Source organism: Pipra filicauda, unplaced genomic scaffold (genome assembly GCF_003945595.2).
Source record: "Pipra filicauda isolate LSUMZ 115617 unplaced genomic scaffold, ASM394559v2 scaffold761_size107259_pilon, whole genome shotgun sequence".
In the NCBI taxonomy this organism is placed as follows: Eukaryota; Metazoa; Chordata; class Aves; order Passeriformes; family Pipridae; genus Pipra; species Pipra filicauda.
In genome coordinates, this window is record NW_024104933.1 from 76298 (window position 1) to 103613 (window position 27316).

Sequence of the window (27316 nt, forward strand, 5' to 3'; positions counted from 1 at the left end):
GCTGATATAATGGAGGGTCACCTTTACAGTCGTTGCCCCTTTAAGGAAGGCGGAGCCCCTTCCCCTGGCGGGGCGGGGTAGCGGCGCGTGCGGCCCGAGGGTCACGTGGTGCCGGAGCGGGGCTTGGGGGGGGCACCGGGAGCGGGACCGAGACCCCCGGGACATCCCCGGGACATCCCCGGGGCATCCCCGGGGCACCCCCGGCTCCTGCACACCCTCCCGTGGGGTCCTGGGGCATCCCTGGCTCCTGCATCCCCCCTCGTCGGGTACCGGGGCAGCCCCGGCTCTTGCACCACCCCCGGGTCCTGCCGCCCCCCCGTGGGGTCCCGGGGCATCCCCGGGTCCTGCAGCATCCTCCCCCCCGGGGCACCCCCGTGTCCTGCAGGGGGTCTCATATCCTCCATCCGCGCAGGACCCTCGGGTACCCCTCCGGCTCCTGCACCCCCGCGTCCTTCGGGGGTCTCCATGTCCTACACCCCCCACCACGGGACCCCCGCCCACCTCCGCGTCCTACGGGGGTCTTCGTGTCCTGCACCCCTGAGTATCCCTCGTGTCCTGCACACCCGGGCACTCTCGGCTCCTGCAGCCCCCACCCCGAGCACCCTCGAGCCCTGCACCCTCTTCGGGGTCCCCGCGTCCCGCACCCCCTTTCGGGGGTCTTCGTGTCCTGCAACCCCTCCCCGGCGTCCCGTGGGTGTCCATGTCCCCACTCATCCCACCCATCTCTCATGGGTGCCTATGTCCCCCCTCCTTCCACGGCTCCCGTGGGTGCCGAGCCCCCCGTGCCCCCCCCTTGGCTCCCTCCCAGCCCCTCTCCCGGGGGCTCCCGCTTTTATTCTGTTTATCTCCGTGTTTTCCTTAGCGGCCGCAAGAGTTATTTTAATTTTCTCAGGATATTAAATAAAGGCACGGGGTTGGTTTGGGGGGGGCTGCGGCGGGGGGCCCCACATTCCTCACCCGTTACGGAGCGAGCGGGGTTCGATAGGAGACGACGATTTGGATGGCGCCGACATCAGAGCCACCGCAGGGGCTGGCGTGGCCCCGCGGCGTCCCTCGGACCCCCCCAAATCGACCCTGATGGGGCAGCGAGACAGGAAAAAAGCTGGTGGTGCCGCCGGAGTGTGTGTGGGGGGGTCCCCGGTGGGGTTTGGGGGGGCGGGGGTCGTTGGATGGGGTTGGGCTCTGTGGTTTGGGAGGCTCCGGGCGGTCGAGCCCTCGGTGGCCGCCGGGCCGGGGTTTGGCTCGGGGAGGTGGCTGGTTGCCCTCGTTGGCACTGGCCCACCCACGGCGAGAGGCAGCGGGGGGGGGGGTTCTTTTGGGTGGGGAGAACCCCGAAAAGAGCAAGCCTGTGTCGCTGGGGGGGGGGGGGCTGATTTGGGGGGCTATAAGGAGGGCTGGCCCCCTCCACCCCGAATCCTCCTGGGAGCCCCCCTGGGGACAGCTCTGTGTGGTGGCACTGGGCTCTGGTCACCCCGCTGAGGCTGCCGTGCCTCAGTTTCCCCGCCCTGCGTGGAGGGACAGCGTGTCCCCCCTTTCCCTGGGGACACCTGGGGCCTGGCCAGCTCTGCCGAGCCATGGCCACCGTGACTCACCCGTGGCTGGCACACGTGGCCGTGGCCCAGCCACGCTGGCACAGGGACCTGCTGCCATCCCTGTCCCCGTGTCCCCCCCCGAGGGCAGTGGGTGCCAGTGGCTTCCCCCCCACACACTTTGTGCTGGCACAGGAGCCCGTTTCCACCTCCTTTTGCCTTTTTCCGTGGCTTTTGGGGATTTTTTTTTTTTTTTTAGGAAAAGCCCCAAACCAGGGCTGGGCACATCAAAGGGCTGGCGGGAGCCCAGGGCACGGGGAGGGGAGTGGGGTCCCCGCCAGCCCACAGAGCCCAAAATTGGGGTGTCTTTGTTAGCACGTGGCCCTGCCACGTGCCCCAGCACTGCCACGTGGCTCCTGTGGCCACGGGGAAACTGAGGCACGAGGCTGAGCCAAGCAGGGGCCGTGCGCACACGCGTGTTCCTGTGCACACATGTGTTGGGGCACACGCGTGTGCAGGGTCAGGCTGGTGGGTGGAGAAGCCCCGACGGGTCCCCAAAAGCAGCTTGAGGATGTCCCTGTGAATGGGGGCAGACTGGGGGACACGGGGGAAGACTGGGGGACAGGGGGACAGGGGCTATTGGGTCCTGGGGACACACGGCCGTGGGGACAGGGGGACATGGGGCTGTGGGGACACGGGAGAGATGGACACGGGACAACAAGACATGGGGACATGGGACTGAGGTCCTGGGGACACGGGACACTGGGGTCCTGGAATGGGGAGAGGGACATGGGACCATGGGGACCCAAGGTCCTGAAGCCACAGGGACACAAGGACAGGGGACCACAGGGTTACAGGGACAGACCAGCTGGTCCCCAACCCCACTCCTGTCACCCCCAGAGGGGAGGACATGGTGACCCCGAGCAGGGCCATGTCCCCCCCGTGCCTCAGTTTCCCTGTGAGCCCCACAGAGGAGGAGTGTGGGAGGAAGCTGAGCCCATCCCTGTGACGAAGCCACCCGGCCTCAACCCCGCAGCCACAGGAGAAGGGGGGGGCCCGGCTCCACTCTCAATCCCTTTATTGCTGTTTTTTTGGGGGGGCAGGCAGCTAAAAAAGAGGGGGGGGCACGTTACATTAGCACCGACGAACCGGGTGTGCTAACGAGGCTGGGGGAGGGGGCAAACCCTGTCCCTGAGTGCGGGGGCACGAGGCGGCCGGTGGGGCTTTGGGGGGGCGAGAAGGTTTTGGGGGGGAGGGGGGAAAGAGGAAGAGAAAGAAGGGAGGGGTCTCACCTTGACACCCCCCCCAGTGAGCCCCAGAGCGCTCGGAGAGCCCCCCCATAATTTAAGACATAAATTACAATGGCTAACGAGGAGCTGGGAAGGAATTGGGAGGGGGGGGAGGAGGGGGAGATTTGGGGAGAAGTGGGGGTGGGGGCAGCACCCCATAATAAATATCCCCAGTGGCGCGGAGGAGGATGAGGATGGAGGATGAAAGGCTCAAATCTCCAACAAACTCCCGGCCTCGGGACTCCCGGCATCTTTGCCGGGAGAGGCGGGCGGCTGGCGGGGGGACGCGGCGGGCGGGGGCTGCTCGGCGCCGGGGGGCGGCTTGGGGGGGCCGGGGTCCGCGTGGGTCTTCTGGTGCTTGCTGAGGTGGTCGCTGCGGGTGAAGCGTTTGCTGCAGAGCAGGCAGGTGAACTTCTTCTCGCGCGTGTGGGTCCGGACGTGCCGCTCCAGCTCGTCGGAGCGGGTGAAGCGCTTCCCGCAGAAGAGCCAGTTGCAGACGAAGGGCCTCTCGCCCGTGTGCCAGCGCAGGTGAGCCTTCAGGTGCGAGGCTTTCCCGTACACCTTCCCGCAGCCCGGGATGTGGCAGCTGTGCACCGGCTTCCTGCGGGCCCCCCCGGGCCCCCCCAGCCGCTCCAGCTCCTGGCAGTTGGGACAATCGCACGCCGGGCGACCCCCTAAGGAGCCGCCGCGGGGACCCTTCGGGGCCTCGCCCGGGTTGGGTTTGGGGGCGGGGGGCGCGGCGGGGGGGTTGGTGTAAGGCGGGGGGTTCAGAGCCCCGAAGTCGGAGCCGTAGGTGGGCAGCGGGGGGCTGAGGGTGGGCTGGCCCTGCAGCGAGCCCTGCAGCCCCTCGGCGCCCGCGGGCCCCCCCAGCCAGCCCCCGTTGGGGTGCACGTCCCACCAGGAAGGGGCCGCTGGCCCCGAGCCCCCCGGCAGCCCCCCGCCGATGCCGCCCTTGTACCAGGAGCCGTAGGGATGCGGCATCTCCAGCGAGGGGTAGACCCCCGGCAGGCAGTCGCCAGGGGGGTGTCCCTTGGCTGTCACCACCACGGGGGCTCCCAGCACCTCCTGGGTGCCGGAGGGGGCCGGGAAGGGGTGGCCGAAGGGGCCGTAGTCGGGGCCGTAGGGGCCGGGGGAGGCCTGGGGGCTGGCGGAGGGCGAGAGCAGCCCCGGGGCGCTGGGGAAGGCGGCGGCGTAGGAGTCACCCATGGGGGCGGCGCTGGGAGCACCCCGAGGTGTCGGGGGGCGGCGGTGGGAGCACCCCGAGGTGTGCGGGGAGGTGATGTCAGCGGGGGCTCACGGCCATGGTGCTCAGCAGCCTGCGGGAGAGGAGGAGGGGGTGTTAAGGGTGCTGGGGGGCACCGTGTTCCACGGGGTGACCAGTCCCGGGGGGCACCCAGTGTGCCGGGGCACTCGGTGCAAGGGGACGCCCAGCACTGGGGGCACCAGTACTGGGGCAGGGGGCACCCAGCAGCGCCCACCCCTCCAGCTGCCCCCAGCCCCTCGTGCCACCCCCCACCCCCGATGCTCCCCCTCCTCTTTGCCTCAGTTTCCCCCCGCAGAGCTGAGACCACCCCATGTCCCCCCAGCCCAGCCCAGCGTCACCCTCCCAGGGGCTTCTCCAGGGGCTGATAGGGGGGTTGTGCTGGTGGCTGCCCCCCCACCCACGTCCCCCCGCCCCCAATCTCGGCTCCTTCTGCCTTTATGGCCTTTTAATCGAATTACTCTGCGGCCTCCCCCCTCCCCAGGCGACTTCCTCTGCTTTTATACCCGTCATGGCTTTCAGCTGCGCGGGCTGAGCCCCCTCACCCCCATCACCCCCAGGTCTCCCTTTACTTTAATTTCTTTTTTTTTTTTTTTTAAATTTATCCCTTCACCCACTTTGTGGCTTTTTCAGCTTTTTTTGTTTGATTTTTTTTTTTTTTTTTAGGGTGTCCCCCCACCCCCCGCCTTCCTTTTACCGTGGGTTTTGCGCCTATTTTTACGCCGGCCCCGGGCCGCGGCCGCAAGCGCGCTCCCGGTTTTCCAAGGATAACAAGGGCCAGGCCTGTGCCCCGGGAACGCTGCCCTGCCGCGAGAGCCGAGGTAATTAAAACCAGGGCGAGCGGCAAACGGAGGCGCACGCTTAAAATAGTGTCAAACTCCCATAAATCAGCTCCGCTTGCGCCGGGAAATTAGGAGCAGGGAAGGAGCCCCGGGAGCTGCGGGCTGAGAACGGCACAAACTCGCTGCAGGAGTGGCTGCTACACGCGGTGACAGCTTGGTGGCTCCTGCTGTGTCAGGGACCTTGAGCCCTCCTGTGTCTCCTCCTGGGAGGGAGGGGTTCAGCCCCTGCTCTGGGGGTCCCCAGTCCTAAATTCCCAAACCCTTGTCCCTGATCCCCAGTGTCCAGTTCTTGGTCCCCAACCCCTTGTCCTGATCCCCAAGTTCCAGTTCTCCAATCCCTTGTCCCTGATCTCCAGGGTCCAGTTCTCAGTCCCCAGTTCCAGTTCCCCAATCCCTGTCTCCTCATCCCCAGTCCTTGGTCCCCCAAGTCTCCAGTTTCTTGTCCCCAAACCCCAGCCCTTGTCCCCAGTCCCACGTCCCCAAACCCCAGCCCTTGTCCCCAGTCCCACGTCCCCAAACCCCAGCCCTGGTCCCCAGTCCCAGGTCCCCAAACCCCAGCCCTGGTCCCCAGTCCCAGGTCCCCAAACCCCAGTCCTGGTCCCCTACATCCAGGGACACCCCTAATCCTGGACCTTCTGCTCCGGGTGGACCCGTCCCCAGTGAGGGGGCAGTTTGGGGTGAAGGTGGCACTCAGCACCATCCCCCTGTCCCTGTCCCCCCCCCGGGGTCAGCAGGGTGCAGACCCTGCTGGGGCAGGGGACACACGTGTCCCCTGGCACAGGGACCGTGGGGGGATGCTCAGGCCCCACACAGGTCCCAGTCTTTGGGGGGTCCTATATCCCGAAGGTCTCTCCCATCCTGGAGAAGGAATGGGTCCCATAACACAGAGTCCCTGGCCCTGGGGGGGGGGGGTCCTTGTCCCCGGCGGGGGATCCCCCATCCCGAAGGGTCCCTGTCCCTGGGGAGATCCTCCATCCCAAAAGGGTCCCTGTCTCCAGAGGGGGATCCCCCATCCCAAAGGGTCCCTGTCCCTGGGGGGGGGATCCCCCATCCCGAAGGATCCCTGTCCCTGGGGGGGGATCCCCCATCCCAAAGGGTCCTGGTCCCAGGGGAGGGTGGTCCCCCATCCCAAAGGGTCCCTGTCCCTGGGGGAAGATCCCCCATCCCAAAGGGTCGCTGTCCCCAGAGGGGGATCCCCCATCCCAAAGGGTCCTGGTCCTGGGAGAGGGTGGTCCCCCATCCCAAAGGGTCCCGGGGGAGGGTGGTCCCCCATCCCAAAGGGTCCTGGTCCTGGGGGAAGATCCCCCATCCCAAAGGGTCCCGGTCCTGGGGGAGGGTGGTCCCCCATCCCAAAAGGTCCCGGTCCCTGGACTCCTTACCGCGCTCCGGGGTCCGTGGTCCAGGGATGCCGGGGGTGGGTCCCGCCGGCGGGGATGCCGGTGCCGGTGTCCCGCGGTGCCGGTGTCCCGGGATGCCGGGGCTCGGTGCGGAGGGAGGGAGGGAGCACCGCGGCCGCCGCCCGCCCCGCTGTGCCGCTGCGGCGGGGCTGGGCCGGGCCGGGACCGGGGCCGGGAGCGGGAGCCCGGCCCCGAACCGCCCCCCGTCGGGGGGGGTCGAGGGCGGGGGGGCCGGGGGAAGGGGGAAGGGGAAGAGGAAAAGGGAAAGGAAAAGGGGAAGGAAAAGAAGAGAAAGGGGAAAAGAAGGGAAGGAGTCTGAGCAAAAGGAACGAGGAGATGAAAGAGGGGATGAAATTAGGGAGGGAAAAAAAAAAAGAGAGAAAGGAAAGAGAAGAGGAAGAAGGGGAAAGGAAAAATAGGAAAGATGGAAAGGAAATGAAAAGGGAAAGGTCAAAGAGAAGGAAAAGAAAAATATATAAGGAAATGGAAAAAAAAATGAAAGAAGGAGGCAAAGAAAAAGTTGTGGAGAGAGGAAGATGAGGAGGCTGAAAGAGAGAGGGGGGGCTGTGGGGAAGAGGGAAGGAGAAGAGTGGGGAGGGGGAAGGAAGGGAAAGGAGGGAAAAGAAAAGGGGAAGAGAAAGGAATTAAGGAGAGAAGAGGAAATAGGGAGGAAAAGGGGGAGGGAAAGAAGAGGGGGGAGAAGGATAGACAGCAGGAAAAGGAGAAGGAAGGGGATGGGAATGGGAAAAGTGCTGGAAAGGAGGGAAGGAGAAAAGCAGAAGAAGGAACAGATGAATGGGGAGGGGAAAGAGCAGAAAGGGACAAAGGGAGAAGGGAGAGCTGAGGCACCCCTGGGCTCTTACCCCAAAAGGTGCCAGTAGGATGGTGCAGGGATGGGGATGAGGGTCTGGGATGGGGTTGGGGACAGGGATGGATGGGATAGGAATGGAATAGGGAGAGGAACCGAGCAGGGATGAAGACAGGACCAAGCATGAACTTGGAGATCCCAGGGATGGGAATGGAGCAGAGATGGAAATAGAACTGGACCCAGGATGGGAATGGGTGGACCAGGGATAAGGATGGGATAGGGATGGACCAGGATGGGGAGAGGAGGGGGCCGGGAATGGGGATGAGAGGGGCCTGGGTTGGAACTGGAGATACCAGGAATGGGGTCAGGAGTCAGCGATGGGCTGAGGATGGAGCAGTGAGGGGGCTGGGGGGACCAGGGATCAGGGTCAGAGAGTGGCAACACAGCTGGGGGGGACGGAGATGGGGACAAGGACAGGGGACATGTGCCAGGAGCAGGACTGGAGACAGGGCCATGAGTGGCCCTGGACATGGGGCTGGGGACCCCCTCGTGCCTCAGTTTCCCCTCCATTTAGGGATTGTTCCAACCACTCTTTTTCCACCCCACTTTCCGTTTTCCCCCCTTTTTCTTTTTTTTTTTTTTCACTCCCCTTTTCCTTCCCATTTCTTTTCCCTTTTGCTGTTCGATTTCCCTCTTTCCCTGTTTCCCCCCCGCCGTGGCCGGTCGGGAGCCAGCGGGGCCCTTTCCCAGCCCTGACTCAGGGCTTTCCGCTCCGGAGCCGCCGCCGGCGCCGCGGCCGCCGCCGAAGGCCACAACCACCGGCCCCCCCCTCGGCCCCCCCCTCTCTGGGGCTTCCACTGCCCACAAACTGGGAGCAAAGTGGGACGGCCGCTCCATCCCTCCTCTTCCTCAGCCAGCGGCGGGGGCGGGGGACACACACACACACACACCCCACGGGGTTTTTTGGGGGGCACACCATAAGTTTTTTTTTCTTTGGGGGGGGTGACTCCCACCAGCGTGGACCGCGAGGCTTCGGTTCACCAAAGAGGGGGGGTCGGGAGCTGCCCCAACGCCTGGTGCCCAGATGGGGGGTGTAAATTGGGGTGGGGGCCTCCCCAAGGCTTGGGGGTGGTGGGGACCCCTCTGTGTCCCCCGGGACCCTTCAAAGCCGGGCGGCCGCGCGGGGGGGGCGGCGGCGGGGGCTGATTACAGGGCGGCGCCGGGCTCGGCCGCCCACGGCCCCGCGGCCGCGCCGGGCCCCCGCAATTACCCGGTATTTATACCCCGGCCGGACGCCGGGTCCTCGCGGGGGCGGGGGACACGAAGCGGGGGGGGCTCCTTCCCCCGGGGGGGCTCGGCTTCGCTCCGTCCGCTGACCCCCGGCAGCTCCACGACCCCTCCTCCATCCCTCCATCTGCCCGTCCTCCCCTTCATCCCTCTTTCTCTCCTTTCTCCATCCCTTCTTCCCATCTCTCCTTCCCTCCTTTTGACTGATTTACCCCCATTTTTCACTCTGGCTCAGAGTCCGAAGTGAGTCCCCCCACCATGACACGAGTTTGGGGGGTCTCAGCAGGACGGAGGTTGCAGAGCTGGAGTCGTCCCCGTCCCCATCCTGGTCCCCAGGGCCAGGGGACACCCCCACCTAGTGCAGGGGTCGCGGCAGCCCCCCCTTACCCCTCCCGTGGTGACAACGGGGGCTGGGCCGGGGGCACTGCAGCCCCTCAGGAGGGAGCAGAACCAGCCCCGAATCACTGCCGTGTGTGCACGGGGGGCACTGGAGGCACTGGGAGCACTGGGAGTGGGGAGCACTGGGAATGGGCACTGTGGGCACTGGGAATATTGGGAGCGGGCACTGGAGGCACTGGCAATGGGCACTGAGGGAGCACCGGGACTGGGTCCAGGCAGGCACTGGGAATGCAGCACTGGGGGCACTGGGAATGCGGTTCCCCACCCGCACAGCACAGTGTCCTCCTGCCCTGCTGTCCCCAAGCCCCCCTATTCTGCCCCCAGCCCCCCGCCCCGGCTGCCAACCGGGACCACCGGGGGGGTGACCCCCGGGGCCCCCCCCGGTCTCCCCCCCACTCCCGGCGGAGGCCCCCGTGTTCCCCCGTCCCTGTGTGTCCCCCCCCGCCCTCTCCGGCCCCCGGATGTTTCCCTTGCGGTCGGAGGCCCCAAAATAGCGCAGCCCCCGCACTGGGTGCGCCGGCCACCAGCGCCCACGGGCCCCGCGGGCCGGGGGGGCCTGGGGGGAGGCTCCGAGGGCTCGGAGCGGGGCTGAGCCCCCCCCCCCAACGCTACCGGGGGGGGGACCCAATTGTTCGGGACCCCCCTGGGATCCCATTGATTCCCCACCCCCCCGGTTTCAGCCTCCCCACAGTGGGGGATGGAGGGTCCGCGGGGACTTGTTGGGTGTGGGGGCACAGGAGGAGAGGGAGGACATGGGGGGGGACATGAGGGGACATGTGGGGATGAGTTTGGTTGCAGAGGAGATCGGGGGACCCCATGGGACCGCGGGGGAGCCGGGGGGACCCATGGGATCATAAGGCACCCATGGGGACATGGGAGAGTTTGGGGGGACATGAGGGGACACGGGGGGACCCACAGGCACCAGGAGCACCTGGAGGGGACCCGGGGATGTGGGAGGACCTGTGGGGACAGAGAGGGACCAAAATAGACAAGGGAGAGCCCGGGGTGGGGTGGGGGGTCCCCACACACGGGGAAGCCGGGGCGGGGCGGGGGGGCCCGGGGCTGAGCTGTGCCCACGCCCGCGGTGTTTCCTCCCACCCTCTAATTATCCCGGGAATTATCCCTGGAAATAACTGCGGGGGCCACGGGGGGACAGGGTGGGGGGTGGAACACGGGCACGACCTGGGGTGTGGGGGGGGGCCAAGGACGGCCCCCCGGGATGGACAGACAGACCCTGGGATGGCCGGACAGACACCGGGGGGACAAAATGGACCCGGGGGGGAGGGGGGACAGGGGTGAACCCCGAGGGGGGGGACAGGGGTGCACCCGGGGAGAGAGTGGTGGACCCCAGCACCACGGGGACCCCAAGTCCGCCCCCCCCGTCCGTCTGTCCCCCATCTGCGGTGTCCCCCCCGTGCCGGGTGTCCCCCCTGCCATGTGGCTCCCATTGCTCTGCGGTGCAGAAGCCACATCAAAGCGGTGGCAGCGGCAGCCGCGGGGGCGACACTGGGGGCCTGACCCCCCCTCCAGCTGCCAAAGGACCCCCCCAGGTTGCCAAAAGGATCCCCCCCCAAGCTGCCACGGTGCCCTGTGTCCCCCCCCTAAGGTGCCAAGGACCCCCCTATGGCAATCTGGGGGACCTCCCATGTCCTCCCAATCCCTGTGCCCCCCCATCAAGCTCCCAGGGAGCCCCCCCAGGATGTCCTGTGACCCCCCCAAGCTTTCAGGGACTCCCCCCAGCCCTGAGACACCCCCCTATGATGTACTAGGACAACCCCCCCCAAGCTGTCAGTGATCACCCCCCCGGCCCTGAGCCCCCCCAAGCTGCCCTGGGTGCCCCCCAAGCTGCTCTAGACCGTGTTGCCTCGGGGCCCCCTCGGGCCCCCCCAGGCCCTGTGACCCCCCCCGCCCGTCCCTGTCCCCGGGCCGGGCCGCGCTGGCTCGCGCCGCGCTGCATTTCTGCGGTTCCCAACCCAAAATTGCTGGGAGTCGCCCGGCGTCGCCCTGATTCCTCCGCGGCCGCGACCTGCGGGGGGGCCCGGGGGGGGCCCGGGGGGACGCTCGGGGAGGGGGGGACCCGGTGCAGGGGGAGGGTGGGCACCCCAGGCTGTTCCCGCTGCCCCCCTTGACTGGCCCCAGTGCTCCCGTTCCCCCCAGATTGGTCCCAGTGCCCCCTTTCCCCATCCCAGTGCCCTCGATCCCCCCAGACTGGTCCCACTGCCCCCTTTCCCCATCCCAGTGCCCTCTTTCCCCTCCCAGTTTGCCCCATACTGGTCCAAGCCCCTGTTCAGGGCCGTGTCCTGCACTGGCACGGCCAGTGTGAGATGGGCACAGGGATGGGGACAGGGACAGGGACAGGGTTGGGGACAGGGCAGGGAAGGGTTGGGAACCCTGTTGGGGAAAGGACAGGGCTGGGGACAACCCTGGGGACAGAGCAGGACCCTGGTTTGGAGACCCCACTGGGGATAGGACAGGGCTGGGGACCGGACAGGACAGGGTTGGGGACAGGGCAAGACCCTGTTGGTGACACTGTGGGGGACAGTGTAGGGTTGGGGACAAGGTTGGGGACAATGCAGGACACTTGGTGACTAGATAGGGTTGGGGATGCTGTTCGGGGACAGGACAGGACACTGTTGGGGACACTGTTGGTGGCAGGACAAGGCTGGGGACACTGCTGGGGACAGGACAGGGTTAGTGCCATGTTGGTGCCACCCCTGTCAGTGCCACTGTTGGGGACAGGACACCGCTGGTGACAGGAGAGGGTGGGGGACACTGCCACTCCTGTGCCCCAGCTGGGGACAGGACCCTGTTGATGACACGACAAGGTGGGGGACAGGGTCGGCGTCGGGGACAGGACAGGGTTGGTGACAGGACACCGTTTGTGTCCCTGTCCCTGTCAGTGTCGCTGTCGTTGCCCCTGTCACAATCCCTGTCGGTGTCGCTGTCCCTGTCGCGACACGGCTCCTTTGGCGCCCCCGCCAGGCGACAGGACAGACCCGCGCCCGGGGCGGCACCGACGGGCTGCGACCACCAGGGGGGGCGGGGGGGGGCACTGGGGTTACTGGGGACACTGGGGAGGGGTCCCATGGCCGGGGGGGTTATTTGGGAGGGTCCAGACGGGAGGGTAATGGGGGGTTAATTTGAGGGGTTAACTGGGGGGTCCCGATGGGGGGTAACAGGGTTTGGGGTCCTAATGGTGGGAGTTACCAGAGAGGAGTTAGTGGGATGAGGATCCTACTGGGAGTAACGGGGTGCTGGGGGCGAGGAGGGCTAAAAGAGGGGGGTCTTTGAGGGGGGGTCCTGCGGTGACTCTCTCTCGGGAGACAGAGCGGGCAGGGGGCTGTGAGCCCACCCTGGGCAGGTCTGGGGGGACAGGACGGGGACAGGACTGGGACAGGACAGGCAACAGGACTGGGATAGGGGATAGGACCTGGGGACACAACAGGGACAGGACAGGGACAGTTTGGGGACAGGACGTGGGATCGGGACAGGGACAGTTTGGGGACAGGGCCTGGGATCAGGACAGGGACAGAACCAGGGGACAGGACAGGAACAGGGAACAGGACCTGGGGACACGACAGGGACAGGACAGGGACAGTTTGGGGACAGGACGTGGGATCAGGACAGGGACAGGGGAAGGACAGGGAACAGGAGCTGGGGACATGACAGGGACAGGCTGGGGACAGGATCTGGGATCGGGACAGGTGACAGGGCAGGGACAGGTTGTCCCCACGCCCCTCGCTCTGCAGGGGGGTTTATTTCCCCTGGTCGGGGTGGGGGAGGACCGAGCCCCCGAACTGAACCAGCCCCACCGGGCCGAAGCCGCGGGACCTTCCCGAGGCCGAGAATTGGGCCAAAAGCACCAGGAAATGGGCAAATCACAAAGGGGGGGGGGGAGGGGGCGGTACCTCCCGCCCCGTTCGCCACCAAACCCCTCGATTTTCGGCAAAAATGGAGGATTTTTGCTGAAAACACCCCAACCCCCGTTCCCAGGGCAGGGGCGGCCTGGGCTGGGCGCTGTCAGGACAGGGCTGGGCGATGTCGCGACAGGGCGCCGGGGGTGCAGCAGGACCGCGTCGCAGCGCCACGGCGGCTGTCGCGACAGGGCCGAGACGGCTCGTGGCGGGGAAAGCGGAAGGGGAGGGCGGCGCAGAGCCGCGCACGGCCCGCGGTACTGAGGGAAGTCGAGAGCAGTCCCGGGTCTGTCTAGGGGTGCCCGGGGGGGTCCCGGCCCGCTCTGGGGGTCCCGGGCGGCTCTGGGGGTGCCCGGCCCTGCCCAGGCCCAACATGGCGGCTCCCCCTCCCTCGGCGGCGCCGTCACCCCAAGGCCGCGCGGCCCCGCCTCCCCGCGGCGCCCATTGGCCAGTTTGAGACCGAGCGGCGCTCGGATTGGCGCGGCGCCCACGGCTTGCGAGTCGCCATTGGTCCACACGCCCGTCACTCCGGGAGCACCGCCCCCACCGCGGCGCGGCCGGTTGGCGCCGGTTACCCGCCGGTCCCGCCCCCCCGCGTCCTATTGGCCGACGCGCACGCCCGTCACCGCCGCCGCGGCCGCTCCCGTACGGGGTCTCCCCGCGAGCCCGCGCGGGCGCCCATTGGCCGGCACCGCCCTCCCCCCGCCCCCCATTGGCCACCGCCCGCCGCGCTCCCCCTCCCCCCTCCCCACAGGGGGCGGGGCCGCCGCGGGGGCGGAGCCCTCCCCGCCCCTCCCCCGCGCGCGCCAGGGCCGCCCTCGCCCGCCATTGGCCGCGCCGCCCGTCGCTCTCGCCGCGCGCGGCGCCCATTGGCTGCGGGGGCGGGCGGGGGGCGGGGCGCGGGGCCGCGGCTGCCGCGCGCGGCCCCTCCCTCGGCAGCCCCTCGGCGGCACCGGCGGGTTCGGCCGCTCGCCCGCCCGCGCCCCCGCCCCGCCCCGCGCGCCCGGCCCGGCCCCGGCACCATGAGCGGTAAGGACGGGCCGGGCCCCGAGCGCCGCGCGGGGCCCCGGGCTCTCTCTCTCACACACACACACACAACGCAAGGCGGGCGCCGCGCCCGCCCGCTCGGAGGGGCCAGAGGCGGCCCCGCCCCGCCGGGCCGGGCCGAGGCCCCGCCGGGCCGGGCCTTCGCCCCGCGCCGCGCCCGGGGGGGAAACCTGCCCTTTGGGGGGAGGGACCCGGGGGAGGGGGAAAAGCCTCGGGGGAGGGACCGGGGGGCAGGGATGGGGAGGAGGAGGAGGGGGCGGCGGGGAGGGCCCTGGAATCGTGGAGGGGGTCCCGGGGGATCGGGCGTGGAAGGGGGGGAGAATGGCGGGGGCAGGGTGTGAGCGCAGGTACCGGTGGTTCCCCCCCGCCCGCCATTCCCGGGGAAGGCGCCCGGCGTGGGCGGATGCGGGAGCCGGGGCGGGGGGGCCCGGGAGGGGGGGCCGTGGGAAGGTGCGAGCGGCGGGGGGAGGTCTGGGAGGGGGGGTGTTCAGGGGGTTCGACCCCCCCACACCCAGCGTGGGAGCTGGAGGAGACCCCGGTAAAGGGGGCTTGGGGTGTGGGCAGGGACCCCCAGGGCCGGGGTGCGGGGTGGCGGAGGATGAGGAGGCTCCTGAGCAGTGAGAGAGGAAGGATTTTGGGGGGAGAAGGGACGGGGCGGGGGGAGGGTGTCACAGGGAGCGTGGATGGGGGGGGCAGTTCCAGCCGGGGCATCCCGTGGGCTGGATCCACGGTGCGGGGAATCCCGGGGTGGATCCACGGGGCTGGGGCAGGAGGGAAGGGAAGGGAAGGGGGAGGCCCGGGGAGGACCTCGATGGAAGCCAGGGAGTGTCCCGGGCGGCTGGGGAGGAGCTGGGCCCTGGAGCGGGGCCGGGTCCTCCCCCCCCTGTCCCGCTGCCAGCTCCCCTTTGGCAGCTCCCTCCGCTTCCCAAACCCCTTCCCACCGGCGCTCCGGAGCACCTGGTGTGTGTGTGTGTGTGCCCCCCCATCCCCAGAGCCCTGCCCGGCTCTCCTGCTCCTCGTGCCCCTTCCCCTGCCCCAAAATGTCTGTAACGCGGGCTGTCGTTCCCCTCCCGCGCAGACCAGGAGAGCCCCGAGGAGATGTCGGCGGTGAAGCCCGACAAGGGCGAAGGCGACGCCAGCAGCACCAGCAGCGCCGGCGGCGGGGAGGCCCAGGTCAGTGCAGAGGGGGTGTGGGGGAGGACGACCGGCCCCTGCCCGGCTCTGCTCAACCCCGGGGAACTCGTGGCAAAGTCCAGGGGCCGGGCCGAGGTGTTTGCTGGGCCCGGCCGAGCGTTGCGCCGGGGGGAGGAAGAGGAGGAGGGGAGGGCGAGCGCTGCCAAGCCTGCACCGCCCGGGGCTTCCCCTCCTCACCGACACGCAGTTCCCCTGCTCCCAACAACACCATAGCCCCCACTGGCCCTTCTCCAGGTCGGGGGAGCCCGGCAAGGACCGGCCTTCCCGGGGGTTTGTTCTGCTGCAGGGAGATTTCCCGGCTCCGGGGTGGAGGAGCCGTGTTCTCTCGCCTTTCCCTCCCCTTTCCTCCCTCCCAGAGGGCTTTTCCCTGTGGGTTCAGGCCGTCCCGGCCTGACAGCGCTCTGCCTGGCAGTTGTATTTTTCCGGCTATGGGTGGGTTCGCTCAGGAAGGAGTGTTTATCTTTTCCGAGTACGCTCCTCCCTGCTTTCTCTTTTAAGTTTTTTTTGTTTCCCTTTTTTTTTTTCTTTTTTTTTTTTTTTTTTTTTTTTTTTTTTTTTTTTTTCCATTTCGGGCCTGCCCCTGGGGCCGCCTCCCTCCTCCTCCTCTCGGTGTAACTCCTCCTCTCCTTCCCAGGAGTCGCAGCCCTCCCCGCTGGCCCTGCTGGCAGCCACCTGCAGCCGCATCGAATCTCCCAACGAGAACTCCAACAGCTCCCAGGGCCAGCAAGGCGGGAGTGGGGAGCTCGACCTGAACGCGGCCGCCGCCCAGATCGCCCAGTCGGCCAACGGCTGGCAGATCATCTCGGCGGGCTCCAGCACCCCCACGGGCTCCAAGGAGCCGGGCAGCAACGGCAGCAATGGCAGCGGTGACGCCTCCAAGAGCCGCCCGGTGAGCGCGGGGCCGTACGTGGTCACCTCCGCCTCGGGCCTGCAGAACCAGCAGGTGCTCACGGGCCTGCCGGGAGTCATCCCCAACATCCAGTACCAGGTGATCCCCCAGTTCCAGACCATAGACGGGCAGCAGCTGCAGTTTGCCACCACCCCTGCCCAGGTGAACGTGCAGCAGGATGCCTCCGGGCAGCTCCAGATCATCCCCGGCTCCAACCAGCAGATCATCACGAGCCGCGCGGGGAGCAGCAACCTCATCGCCATGCCCAACCTGCTGCAGCAGGCAGTGCCCATCCAGGGCGTGGGCCTGGCCAACAACAGCCTCTCTGGGCAGACCCAGTACGTGGCCAACGTGCCCGTGGCCCTGAACGGCAACATCACCTTGCTGCCGGTCAACAGCGTGGCCGCCAGCCTGGCGCCCACGTCCCAGACGGGCACCCTGAGCAGCTCGGGCTCCCCGGACAGCAGCTCCCAGCCGGCCACCTCGGGTGCCACCAGCAGCTCTGCCAGCACGGCCTCGTCCCAGGCCAGCTCGGGCGCCTTCTTCACCAACGCCAACAGCTACTCCACCACCACCACCACCAGTAACGTGGGGGTCATGAATTTCTCCACCAGCGCCACGGTGGGAACCAATTCGCAGGCACAGACGCCCCAGAGGGCCAGCAGTGTCCCGAGCTCGGACTCCCTGCAGAGCCCCGTGTCCGGGGTGGCTCTGCAGCCAGGGCAGCAGAAGGAGGGGGATCAGAGCCAGCAGTCACAGCAGCAGCAGCAGCAGATCCTGATCCAGCCCCAGCTGGTCCAAGGAGGGCAGACAATCCAGGCCCTCCAGACCGCCCCGCTCTCCGGCCAGACCTTTGCCACTCAAGCCATCTCCCAGGACGCCCTGCAGAACCTGCAGCTCCAAGCTGTCCCCAACTCCGGCCCCATCATCATCCGCACGCCCACGGTGGGTCCCAACGGGCAGGTGAGCTGGCAGACCATCCAGCTCCAGAACCTGCAGGTGCAGAACCCCCAGGCCCAGACAATCACCTTGGCCCCCATGCAGGGAGTGTCGCTGGGGCAGACGGGCAGCACCAGCACCACGCTGACCCCCATCGCCTCCCTCCCCAGCGGCACCGTCACCGTCAACGCTGCCCAGCTCTCCTCCGTGCCGGGCCTCCAGACTATTAACCTCAGTGCCTTGGGAGCATCCGGGATCCAGGTGCACCAGCTGCAGGGGCTGCCCCTGGCCATCGCCAACGCCCCCGGTGAGTGCTTTGGTTCCTGTTTGTAGCCAGGCAGAGGAAGGTGAGGGGGAAGTGGCGTCACCCGGCCGGGTTCAGCCACGTCTGGGCCGTGCCAGGGCTGGGCTGGGGGTGGTCGGTGCCAAATGGAGTTGGCATCTGGGCTGGCTTCCTCCCTCGGGAGGAAGTATGAAAGCTCTGTGGATCACCACAAGGCACTAAAAGTCTTTTTCTGGGGGGGAGTTTCTGAGCTAATTAACTCTTAGGTTGAGTGAAGAGGGAGGAGGTGGCTGTGAGGGGGAAGGTGGGGGGACAAAGGGGATGTGTGGCTTTGTGTGAGGCCACTGTCCTGCCCCGATGGCCACCCAGGGGGTCTTGGGTCAGGGCTGAAGGGAGAACCCAAGTCCAGCTCAGCTCCTCAGCTGAGCCTGAGGAAAGAGTCAGGGCTGTAGAAAACTCGGGATTAACTGAAAACCCCGTCAAAACAAACACAGTCACGAAGCCACGGGGAATTTCCACACAGGGGAGGAAGAAAGAGCATAAAGTGAAGTGTCCGGGTGCTGCTGCAGGACACCATGACCTCCTCGTGGGCACAGGGCACCCTGCTCAGATCCCCCTGGATCTGTTCCATCGCCTCCCACTGCCCGGGAAGGGGGGACATGTGGGTGTGGGGAGTGAGCTGGAGGCTGCTTGGCTTCCCTTGGAGGGGCCGTGCCTGGAGTCCGAGGGGCCGTGAGCTCCCTCCGCGGAAGGAATCGGTTCTGGGAAGGCTCTCTGCTTGCTTTTCCACTGTTTTCCTTGGGGTTTTTTTGTTGGTTTTTTTTTTTTTTTTTTCTGGCTCTGGCTAAGAGGGCTGTTGCTGGATTTAGTCACAGCTGAGAGGCAGCAGAAAATGTTGCTCAATCCAACTCGTGCTCCCCTCTCGCGAGAGGCGGCGGCTGCTGCTCTCCCGGGGTTGTTTTGCAGCATTATTTTGGGCTGTTGCTACAGCAGCTTGGCTCGCAGGCATCCACGGGTTACTACAGCCCGGGATTAGCCTGATCCTTGGATTTCCCCGAGCAGAGAGACCCGCGAGGGGCTGGACCCGGAGGGGGCTGACGCCCGTGGCCTCTTTGATCCGTAGGGATGCAGGGGAGAGTTGGGGGTCTGTGTGTGGTTTCCCCCCGTGCCTGGGGCTGCTCACGCCGAGGCCGAGCTTGTTCCTTGTTTTGAAGGCGCTGGAGAAACGCATGGGCGAGTCCCAGTTCCTGTATTCGTGCCTGGCTCTGCCCCCCGGAGGTGGGACAGGGAGGAACGTTCTAGAGACCACCCATCCAACGCGCTCACGCTGGGGAGCCGCCACCTCCTCCCCCTCCTCCTCCTCCTTCTCCTCCCCCTCCTCCTCCTCCTCCCCCTCCTGCTGCTGAACAGCAGCGTGTTCAGCCCTTGATCCGCAGTGACGAATTCCCAGCCTGGCTCTGCCCCAGCCCCGAGGACGCGAAGTGACGCTCACAGCTCACGCTGCTCACAGCTCACGCTCTGCCATGACGTGCTGACATTTGAAAAGCCAGAGCAGGGGTTCCAAGCGTTTTTTTGGGGGGCACCCAGCTCGGTGGGATGGTCCGGGAGGCTCCTGGGATGAGATGGTGGAAGCTGCGGCCAGGACAAGCTTCCTGGTGCCGATCCAGTGACAGGATTTACGTGGTTTGACTCCAGGCTGGAGGAGTTTTTCTCCAGTCAGACGTGGCAATGGGTCCCTTTGTCCCCCAGCCCCTCTCCAGGGGGTGCTGAACCCCCCCTGGACCTGGGTCCATCCCACCAGGGGCTGTGAGTGTGGGTCCCTCCCAGTGGGAATTTGAGAGAGCAGTTTGTTCCCAACACTGCCTGTCGTCCAAATCCCTGAGCGTTTTCCATGTGGAGCCTCCCCAGCGGTTGTGAGTTCGCCCCACATGTGCTGGAACTTTCTGCTCGAGGCGAAGAGTTGGGAGGGATTTTTGTAGCAGAAAATGCTCCTCTGTTTCCAGGGGAGGAGAATGGAAAACGAGCCCCAGGCTTGCTGGGCAGGGGAGACTGTAGCTGGTCTTGGATCCTGCAGCGTGTTGTGGGGTGGTGGGTAGGAAACAGGGGTGCGTGGCAAGGGCTGTGGTGGTCCCAACTGTCCCTCTGGGTTGGCAGTGCCACATCTCCTGCCCCTTCCTGCAATCCTGCCAGAGCTCAGCTCATCCTCCTTGGGGTCTGCAGCCTCTCCGTGACCCCTCTCCTGACCCCACTCTGTGGATGGGGGGCTGTGTCTCCCAGCCCTGCAGGAGTTCAAGGGCACTTGCTGGTGACATTTCTGCTTTTAACTTTCCTTTTGGCAAAGGAAAGAGCCCCCCCCCAGGCGAAAATGACACCCAAAAAGGGCATTAAAACTCAGCTTTTTTGCTCCTGGGCGTGAGGCAGAGCCGATGGAACTCAGCGTCTGTGCTAATGAGGTGGCTTGAAGGCTGATTCCTCCTCCTCCTCCTCCTCCTCAGCCGGGCTGGAAGGAGGCACAGGAAGGTCTGTGACTGTCAGGGGCTGGTATGTGGGCGAACAGGCCCTGCAGCCGGCTCTGCTCCGAGGGGAAGGCGCCCACAGAGCCGGGGAGGGGATTTCCTGGGCTGGCAGTGCCCCAAAACCTGCCCCGGGGTTGGTGCCAGCGCTCCCCACACGGGGCGGGCACCAGGCCTGGCCTGGGTGAGGGACGGGGGCTCTGGGGGTGTACTGGGCACTGGTGGGGGCTGGAACACCGGGACCCCTTAGTGGGGCTGTGAGCCAGGAGAGCAGCGTCACCCCAAAGTCACCCCAATGTCACCACGAGCCCGCTCAGGGAGGGGACGTCCTGCATGGGCAGAGGGGGGTGGCAGGGAGTTTGTGACACCGGGGTTTCTCTTCCCCTTTTACCGTAGGGAGGAGGAGGAGGCTGTTCTTAGCTCCATATCCATGTAGTGCTGGTGGCTCTGCCCTCGTGTCCCTGCCCCTGGCAGAGCCCTGCTGCCCCCATATCCCTGCCCCTGGCAGAGCCCTGCCTGGCTGAGGTGTGTGCTGGGTAAACCTGGCTGGCGATTTCCCCTGAGCTCAGCTCTGGAGTTAAACCCCCTTGTTTTGGGGGGCACTAAAGGATGTTTGATCCTAGGGGTGGATGGAGCTGGTGGGTGCCCAGAGCACTGGTGGGACTGGGGGGGTGCCCCTGCCCAGGGATGTGTGGGCAGGATGAGCTCCTTTCCAAGGCTCAGGATGGAGGCTGTGGGAGAATCGAGCAGTTGGACATCAGGGCTGTCCTGAAAGGAAAAAAACCTCCACAGGGGAAGTAACCCTTGGGAATGTGTTCACCAAAGACATCCTGGCTCTCTGCTGCCACTTTGTCCTTCCAGGGCTCTTCCCAGAGTCAGGCCACTGGCACAAAGACCTGATTGTTTCCTGTTTTCTGTTTTTAAGGGCAGCTTTGTAGCAGGGCCTTGATGAGACAACTGCATGGCATCGAGTGTGGAGGGGAGGGGAAAATGGGAATCAAGCCCTGACAGGATCTCTCCGTGACGTGCCGTCGCTTTGTTTCACTGCGCCCATGACATCACGTCAGAAAATAGTCATATTGTGAAACTTCCTCCTCTAAAGTCCAGCTGGGCTGGACTTTACATCCCCTCTGGATTCCTTGACTGACCTCTCTCCCTGTCGTTTACAGGAGGACGGACACAAATCCCGAGAGATCCCAGGGTTTGCTTGGGAAAAGGGGATGATCCCGACAGAGGCTGTGTTAACACAGTGCAGCTTTGTCCCGGGGAAGTTGTACCCCACAAAAAATCCTGGGGCTTCATGGGGCAGCCCTGATCCTCTGCCTCCTGCTTTTCCTTGTCTTTCTCCTCCTCCTGCTCCAGGCCAGGGCTCGGCTCGGGGCTGGGAGCGGGTTGGCAGCCGCGCCGGTCGGACGGGTCGGGTGCCGCTCACCCACCCCGTGACTCCTCCCGGGAGAGGTTCCTCTCCCGGCTCCGGCCCGTCTGCCGGGCCCTGATCTGCCCCTTTCTTTTATCTGTGCCCACCCCAGCCCTGCTGGAGCCCCATCCTTATCGCCCCGTGCAGGAGCCGCAGCCTGGCTCCCGGGGCTGGGGGAGTTTCCACGTGGCTCCTTTCCAGAGAGTCGGCTCCCACCTCCAGCCGGCTCCCCATCCCATCCCAGGATGCCTGGGTTAGATGCTGTGAGTGATACGGGCACAGATTCCTCCTCTGTGGAGGGATGTGATTAAAAACTCGGGATCTGTGGCTCGGAGAAGCATCTGCCCTCGGCTGCAGTGGGCGAGAGGCATCCGGAGGTTCAGGTGCAATGGGAGAGGCCTGCTGGGCTTCTTCTCCCATGGGAATCGCCCTTGTCCTCCTTCCTTTCATACTCCTCACTCAGGGATTTTTCTCTTTACCTCCCCTAGTGGTTTTGGGGTGGTTTGATGGAACCTGCCTGTACTATGGTGCTCTGAGTGCTTTCGCCCCAGTGAAGGCTATGGCAAGACCAGAGGCTTCATCCCGGTTTTGTGACAATCCAGACAGGAATTAAGAGAGCAAAGGAGCTCTGTCTGTCAGTCTGCAGCACGACAAAGGTGTGTGGCAAGTCCTGGAGGATTCAGGGATGTCACGAAGTGGACGAGGTGATTCCCTACCTCACTCTTAACCCATCAGCTCCAGCCCTATTTATTCCCTCTCCAAAGGAAGTGTCGTTTTTCGTGACGCACAGAAACCTCTGGCAATTACAGGAGTTGTCCAACTGGCCGGTGACTTCTCAAGTCATGAACCCCCAAATTAAAGCACAATTACTCGAAGGGCTGCAGGCTCCCAACCTGCCCCATCCTCGTGCAGCCGGGCCCTGTGTTCCCTGAGCTCCGAGGACTCGCTGAGGCAGAGCTTGGCTCGTTTACATCAATGAGCTCCTAGTGCAGATTAACTCATTTTGCAAATCACTGAGGAAATCAGATGAGTCAAAAAATCAAGGGGATGTCACTCCAAGCCTAGTTTTTGTCCCTTGGTGCAGCTTGGTTGTCCTTGCTCTCTGTGTGGAGCGGCTCTGGTGTGTCCTGTGGGGAGAGCAGTGAGCAGACACCCTGAAAAACGGGGAGGAAAAGGGGAGAATTTGAGTTGTGAGCTAGAAAACGTGAGTTTTTGGAGTTTTTTTCCAGCTCACTCGTGGCTGGCATCCATCCCAAGGGGAGACATGCCAAGAGGTTGAGGGTTCCCTGGGTTTTCTTCCCTTTCTTTTTGCCTTAAAACTTCCTTGTGCCTGGAAGCCACGTCGTGCATGGTGACAACTCCCCCCCCTTGTCCTCTCCTGCCTCTGCCCTGGCACGGCTGCCAGCGGTGCAGAGTTTGCACAAGGAGCCCTGGTTTGTTGGTTTTGGGTTTTATTTCCAGCTCTTCCCCTTAAAATGAACGTGGGGTCTGTTTCCCCTTTCCTGAGGTCGGCTGGGGTGGATGTGAAAGCTCCTCTCTCTCCTCTCCACCGGGCATTTCTCGCCTCCTGTTAGTTTGCTAAATAAAGCGACCCAACCGAAGCTTTTTTCCTCCGAGCAGCAGGTAGGAGACAAGGAAGGCCTTGTCTGGAGAAAATTCCCAAGCCAAGGCTCCGGGGTTTGGGGTTTTTAGTGGGAGATCAGCAAACTGCCCCGTTTCTGGGGGGTCTCAGAGGTCCCCATCCCGTGCTGGCAGAGCAGGGCTGGGTTCAGGAGCCAGGATCAGTTCCTATCTCCCACCTTCCTAAAGTCCCTCTTTCCTCCCCAGGCTTTTCCAAGGATTAACCCCCCCCTCCTTGCTCCATGAATATATTTTTGCAGGGCTTTGCTGACCTGAGCATGGAGCAGGGGCCTGGGAGCCTCCAGGGAAGCTTTAGTCTTAGCAGTGATGTGTATTAGTGGGGATAATAAACATGAATTATCCAGCTTTCCCCTGAACCTGCCATATCCTGGAGACTTGGGCTCTCCTGGTCAGTGAGGGATGATCCCTGCACGTCTGGGATCTGCCTTCCCTCCCCATCATGTCTTTATACCTTGATGAGATGCAGCCAGAGATTACCAGCGGGAGGATTTGGGTTTGTTCCCCTCCTCCTGACGTGCCAACAGGCTGGAAAACGCCGCGTGGGCTTTTGCATGTTTGAGGATTGAAGCCATTCCAAGGCGTCAGGGCTGGATTCTCGCCCTCCCTGGTGTATTTTTGGGAGAGAACGTGTGTTTTCTCCTTCCTTTTTCCAGCAGCTCTTCCCGGCTGGGGGGGGAATCTCTAATCCGTGGCTGCAACAAGCTGTCGGCGTTGGCTTAGAAAGCTTAAAACCCCCTCCCTGGTTCCCTCCATGCTGGGGTTTGACTGTAAACACATCCCAGGAGCTGGAGAAGGGGGGCACTGGAAAGATTTTGTCCTAAAATTGCTAAACTGGAATGTGGCTGCTGAGGTACAGGAGGGCTCAGCCAAAGATCTCCGGATGAGGCTTAAAATTGTGTCACCATCAGAGGGACAGTTTCCTCCTCCCTGGGGTGGCATCAGGCAGCCAGGCCTGGCCTGGGACAATATTCCTGTGCATCCTGGGGCTCTGGGATGAGGGCTGGAGCCAGAGCTCCAGGTCACAGGCTGTGGTTCAGCCCAGTGTTTCCCCCTTCCCTGAGTGACCAGAGGGGACTGAAGGGGACCATCTGCAGGGATATATGGATTTTACGTGTGCTTTGACACGGGATGCTGGGGCATGGACACGTGATGACATCCTGGATGGCATCCCAGCTGCTCCCTATGCCCTGTGACGTGGGCAGAGCCAAGTCAGGCTCTGCTCCCTGGTTGGTGCTTTGATCTGGGATTGCTTCGGTCCTTGACAGCAAAGGGCTTGCCCAGCACTGCCTTTTTCCCAGGAAATCTGGATGCCTGTGCCCTCGGGGGCAGAGCAGGCAGCCCTAATGCCAAACCTCCTCTCTCCCAGGTGAGGAACCTGCCATAACTCTCATGGAACCTCCCATTCTCTTCCAGGTGACCACGGAGCTCAGCTGGGTCTGCACGGTGCCAGTGGGGACGGGCTGGGGGACGAGAGCGCGGCGGTGGAGGAGGGAGAGACCAGCCCCGACCCCCAGCCCCAGCAGGGACGGAAACCACGGAGGGAAGCCTGTACCTGTCCCTACTGCAAAGAAGGAGAGGGCAGGTGAGCTGCTCCATCAGGGATCTGGCATCCCCAGTGGAATTATTTAGCTTGGAAGGTGCCCCTGAGGTCACCAAGTCCAGCTGTTTCCCCAGTACTGCCAAGGCCACCACCAACCCATGTCCCCAAGTGCCACATCCCCATCTTCACCTGGGCACCCCCAGGTCCTTTTCCAGCTTTCCAGCTGCTGTTGCCCATCCCTGGAGTGTTCCATGGGGCTGTTGTGACCCAAGGGCAGGACCCGGCCCTTGGCCTGGTTGAACCTCACACTGTGGGCCTAATCCCACTGATCCCGTGGCTCTGGCCAGTCCTGATCCCTCTGCAGAGCCCTCCAGCAGATCCACATCCCCCCAGCTCAGTGTTACCTGTTTTAAGGCAAAAGAAGAGAGAAGCAAAACCCAGGAGCCCCCCAACCTCTCGGCGTGTCTCCCTTTGGGATGGATACCAGCCACGAGTGAGCTGGAAAAAACCTCCCAAAACTCACATTTTCCAGCTCACAACTCAAATTCTCCCCTTTTCCTCCCCGTTTTTCAGGGTGTCTGCTCACTGCTCTCCCCACAGGACACGCCGCAGCTGCTCCACACAGAGAGCAAAGACAATTAAGCTGCACCAAGGGACAAAAACCGGGCTTGGAGCAACATCCCCTTGATTTTTCACTCATCCAGACTTTTCTTGACTCAGACGGAGCAGAGCTCAGTTCTCCCTCCAAGGGACGGGTTTAACTCTTCCCCCTTCTTTTTTTTTTTTTTTTTTTTTTTTTACAGGAGCTCTGGGGATCCAGGTAAAAAGAAGCAGCACATCTGCCACATCCCGGGCTGCGGGAAGGTGTACGGGAAGACCTCTCACCTGCGGGCTCACCTGCGGTGGCACACGGGCGAGAGGCCCTTCATCTGCACGTGGGTGCTGTGCGGGAAGCGCTTCACCCGCTCCGACGAGCTGCAGCGGCACAAGCGCACGCACACAGGTAGGGCCCGGGGGGCTGCTGGGGGTCATGACACTCCAGGGAATCCTGGAATCTCCCGGTGATATCCGCCCCCGACTCCCGGCCTCGTGCGGGACGGCCCCGGCGACGCCCCGCCCGATCCCAAAAACCCAAACCCCCGGGTTGTGCAAACCCCGAGATGAGCTCAGGAGGTTGGTGGTAACACCGAGGTTGTGGGTTCAGTCCCTCGCTCAGGAGTTGGATTTTTGATGATCCTCGTGGGGCTCCTCCAACTCAATATTCTGTGAAGTTACATCTCTGAAATGTTCCTTGAGCTCTTGCATCCCCAGGGAGCCTGTCCAGTGCCCCACCACTCTTAGGTAGAAGAATCTTTTCCCAAAATCCCATCTAGCTTCCCCATCCCCCCCAGGGTCCCTTAACCCCTCTCCCTCCCAAGTGACCCCGGCCAGGATCCCGAATTCCCAACTCCAGGAGCGCTGTGCAAACCCTGAGATGAGCTCAGGAGGTTGGTGATAACACCGGGGTTATGGGTTCAGTCCCTCACTCAGGAGTTGGATTTGGTGATCCTTGTGGGGCCCTTCCAGCTCAGTATTCTGTGAAATTACATCTCTGAAATGTTCCTTGAGCTGTTGCATCCCCAGGGAGCCTGTCCAGTGCCCCACCACTCTCAGGGGGAAGAACTTTTTCCCAAAATCCCATCTAGCTTCCCCCCAGGATCCCTCACCCCCCCCTCTCCCTCCCTTTCCCAGGGGAGAAGAAATTCGCCTGCCCGGAGTGCCCCAAACGCTTCATGCGCAGCGACCACCTCTCCAAGCACATCAAGACCCACCAGAACAAGAAGGGAGGTGCCACCAACGTGGCCATGAACGTCTCGGCCGTCCCCATGGACACGGCGGCCTCGGCCGAGGGCAACGGCGGGGCCACGCCCTCGGCCCTCATCGCCACCAACATGGTGGCCATGGAGGCCATTTGCCCCGAGGGCATCGCCCGCCTGGCCAGCAGTGGCATCAACGTCATGCAGGTGGCCGACCTTCAGTCCATCAACATCAGCGGCAACGGCTTCTGAGCCCGGAGCCGCCGGAGCCGCCGGAGCGCGGCGTCACGGCGAGGGGCCCTCGGCGCCTCCAGCACTAACCCCCCGACCAGGATCGCTGCCACCTCCGGGGCCGCCGACCACATTCGAAGGCCAGAGCTATATATATATATTTTTTAATTTCGGCTTGACCTTATTATTATTATTATTTTTGTTTTTGGCCCTTTCCTTTCCCCACTCCTTTTTTTTTAATGATCGCATTTTTTCCACCCCCGCATCCACCCGTCCCCCCCCTGTTCCCTCGCATATTCAATTCTCCCCCGCCTTCCCTCACCCACCTCTGTCAGCACCTCCCCTTTTACCCTCTTCCCGTTCTCCATCCGCCTGTCCTCCACCCCGCCCCGCCCGAGTTTCCTTCGCACTCTGCATCCGCCGCTCTCCTTCATGCCTTGGTAAAAAAAAAAAAAAAAAAAAAAAAGAAAGGAAAGAAAGGAAAAAAAAATTCCGTATCGTTAGCAAAAAAAGAAAAAAAAAAACTCAAACAGAACAAAAAAAAAACCTGACAGAGATCCGACAAATTTACGACACACACAAAAAAAAAAAAAAAAAAAAAAAAAAAAAAAAAAAAAAAAAAAAAAAAAAAAAAAAAAAAAAGAGAAAAGATTCTATATTATTATTATATATATAAAAATATGAAATGTGTTTGTTTGAGAGAGGAGAGAGATGTTGCTGCGACCATGGCGTGGTCCCTTTGATGCCTTATCCTGGAGCAGGTCGTCCCTCTGGGGCGGTTCGGACGGTGCCCGAGCTCTCCTTCCCTTCCTGGATTCCATTTTACATCATAATCCCTAAAAATCCCCTGACCCCCCTCACTCCCCCTCCCCTTCCTCGGGCTGTCGGATGCTTTGCTTTGAGGTGATTCTGTAATTCCTTTCTTTCGGGGGAGATTCCACTGGATTTTTCACCCTTGTACTCCCACTGCCCTCCCCTGCCGGCACTGGACCTTGGCGGGTTTTCCTTTGGATCTTTGTTTTTTACCAGCCCTTTTCTTGGCAAGGATCCCTGTCCCGTGGGAGTGGAGCACTGGGATCCCTGTCCTGTGGGAGTGGAGC

General features: G+C 63.8%; 2 protein-coding genes across 2 annotated transcripts; one reads left to right on the forward strand and one right to left on the reverse strand.

Annotated features, from left to right (window-relative positions):
- Nucleotides 1-2993: 2993 nt before the first annotated feature.
- On the reverse strand, nt 2994-6354 carry SP7 (Sp7 transcription factor). The gene is made up of 2 exons (XM_027737311.2): nt 6301-6354; nt 2994-4134 (listed from the first exon to the last, which is right to left on the reverse strand). The coding sequence occupies exon 2, from the start codon at nt 4022-4024 to the stop codon at nt 3029-3031; it is 996 nt and encodes a 331-aa protein (XP_027593112.1). The 5' UTR covers nt 4025-4134; nt 6301-6354; the 3' UTR covers nt 2994-3028.
- Nucleotides 6355-13661: 7307 nt separating this feature from the next.
- SP1 (Sp1 transcription factor) lies at nt 13662-26395 on the forward strand. The gene is made up of 6 exons (XM_027737308.1): nt 13662-13755; nt 14852-14946; nt 15602-17102; nt 24063-24231; nt 24993-25192; nt 25921-26395. The coding sequence occupies exons 1-6, from the start codon at nt 13749-13751 to the stop codon at nt 26235-26237; spliced, it is 2289 nt and encodes a 762-aa protein (XP_027593109.1). The 5' UTR covers nt 13662-13748; the 3' UTR covers nt 26238-26395.
- The last annotated feature ends 921 nt before the right edge of the window (nt 26396-27316 follow it).

Excerpts from the sequence above, each read along its gene's own strand:
- SP7 (XM_027737311.2), bottom strand. The coding sequence starts at position 4,024 with ATGGGTGACTCCTACGCCGCCGCCTTCCCCAGCGCCCCGGGGCTGCTC.
- SP1 (XM_027737308.1), top strand. Across the intron at positions 17,103-24,062 it reads GGCCATCGCCAACGCCCCCG|GTGACCACGGAGCTCAGCTG; the intron begins GTGAGTGCTTTG and ends ATTCTCTTCCAG. Across the intron at positions 24,232-24,992 it reads TGCAAAGAAGGAGAGGGCAG|GAGCTCTGGGGATCCAGGTA; the intron begins GTGAGCTGCTCC and ends TTTTTTTTACAG.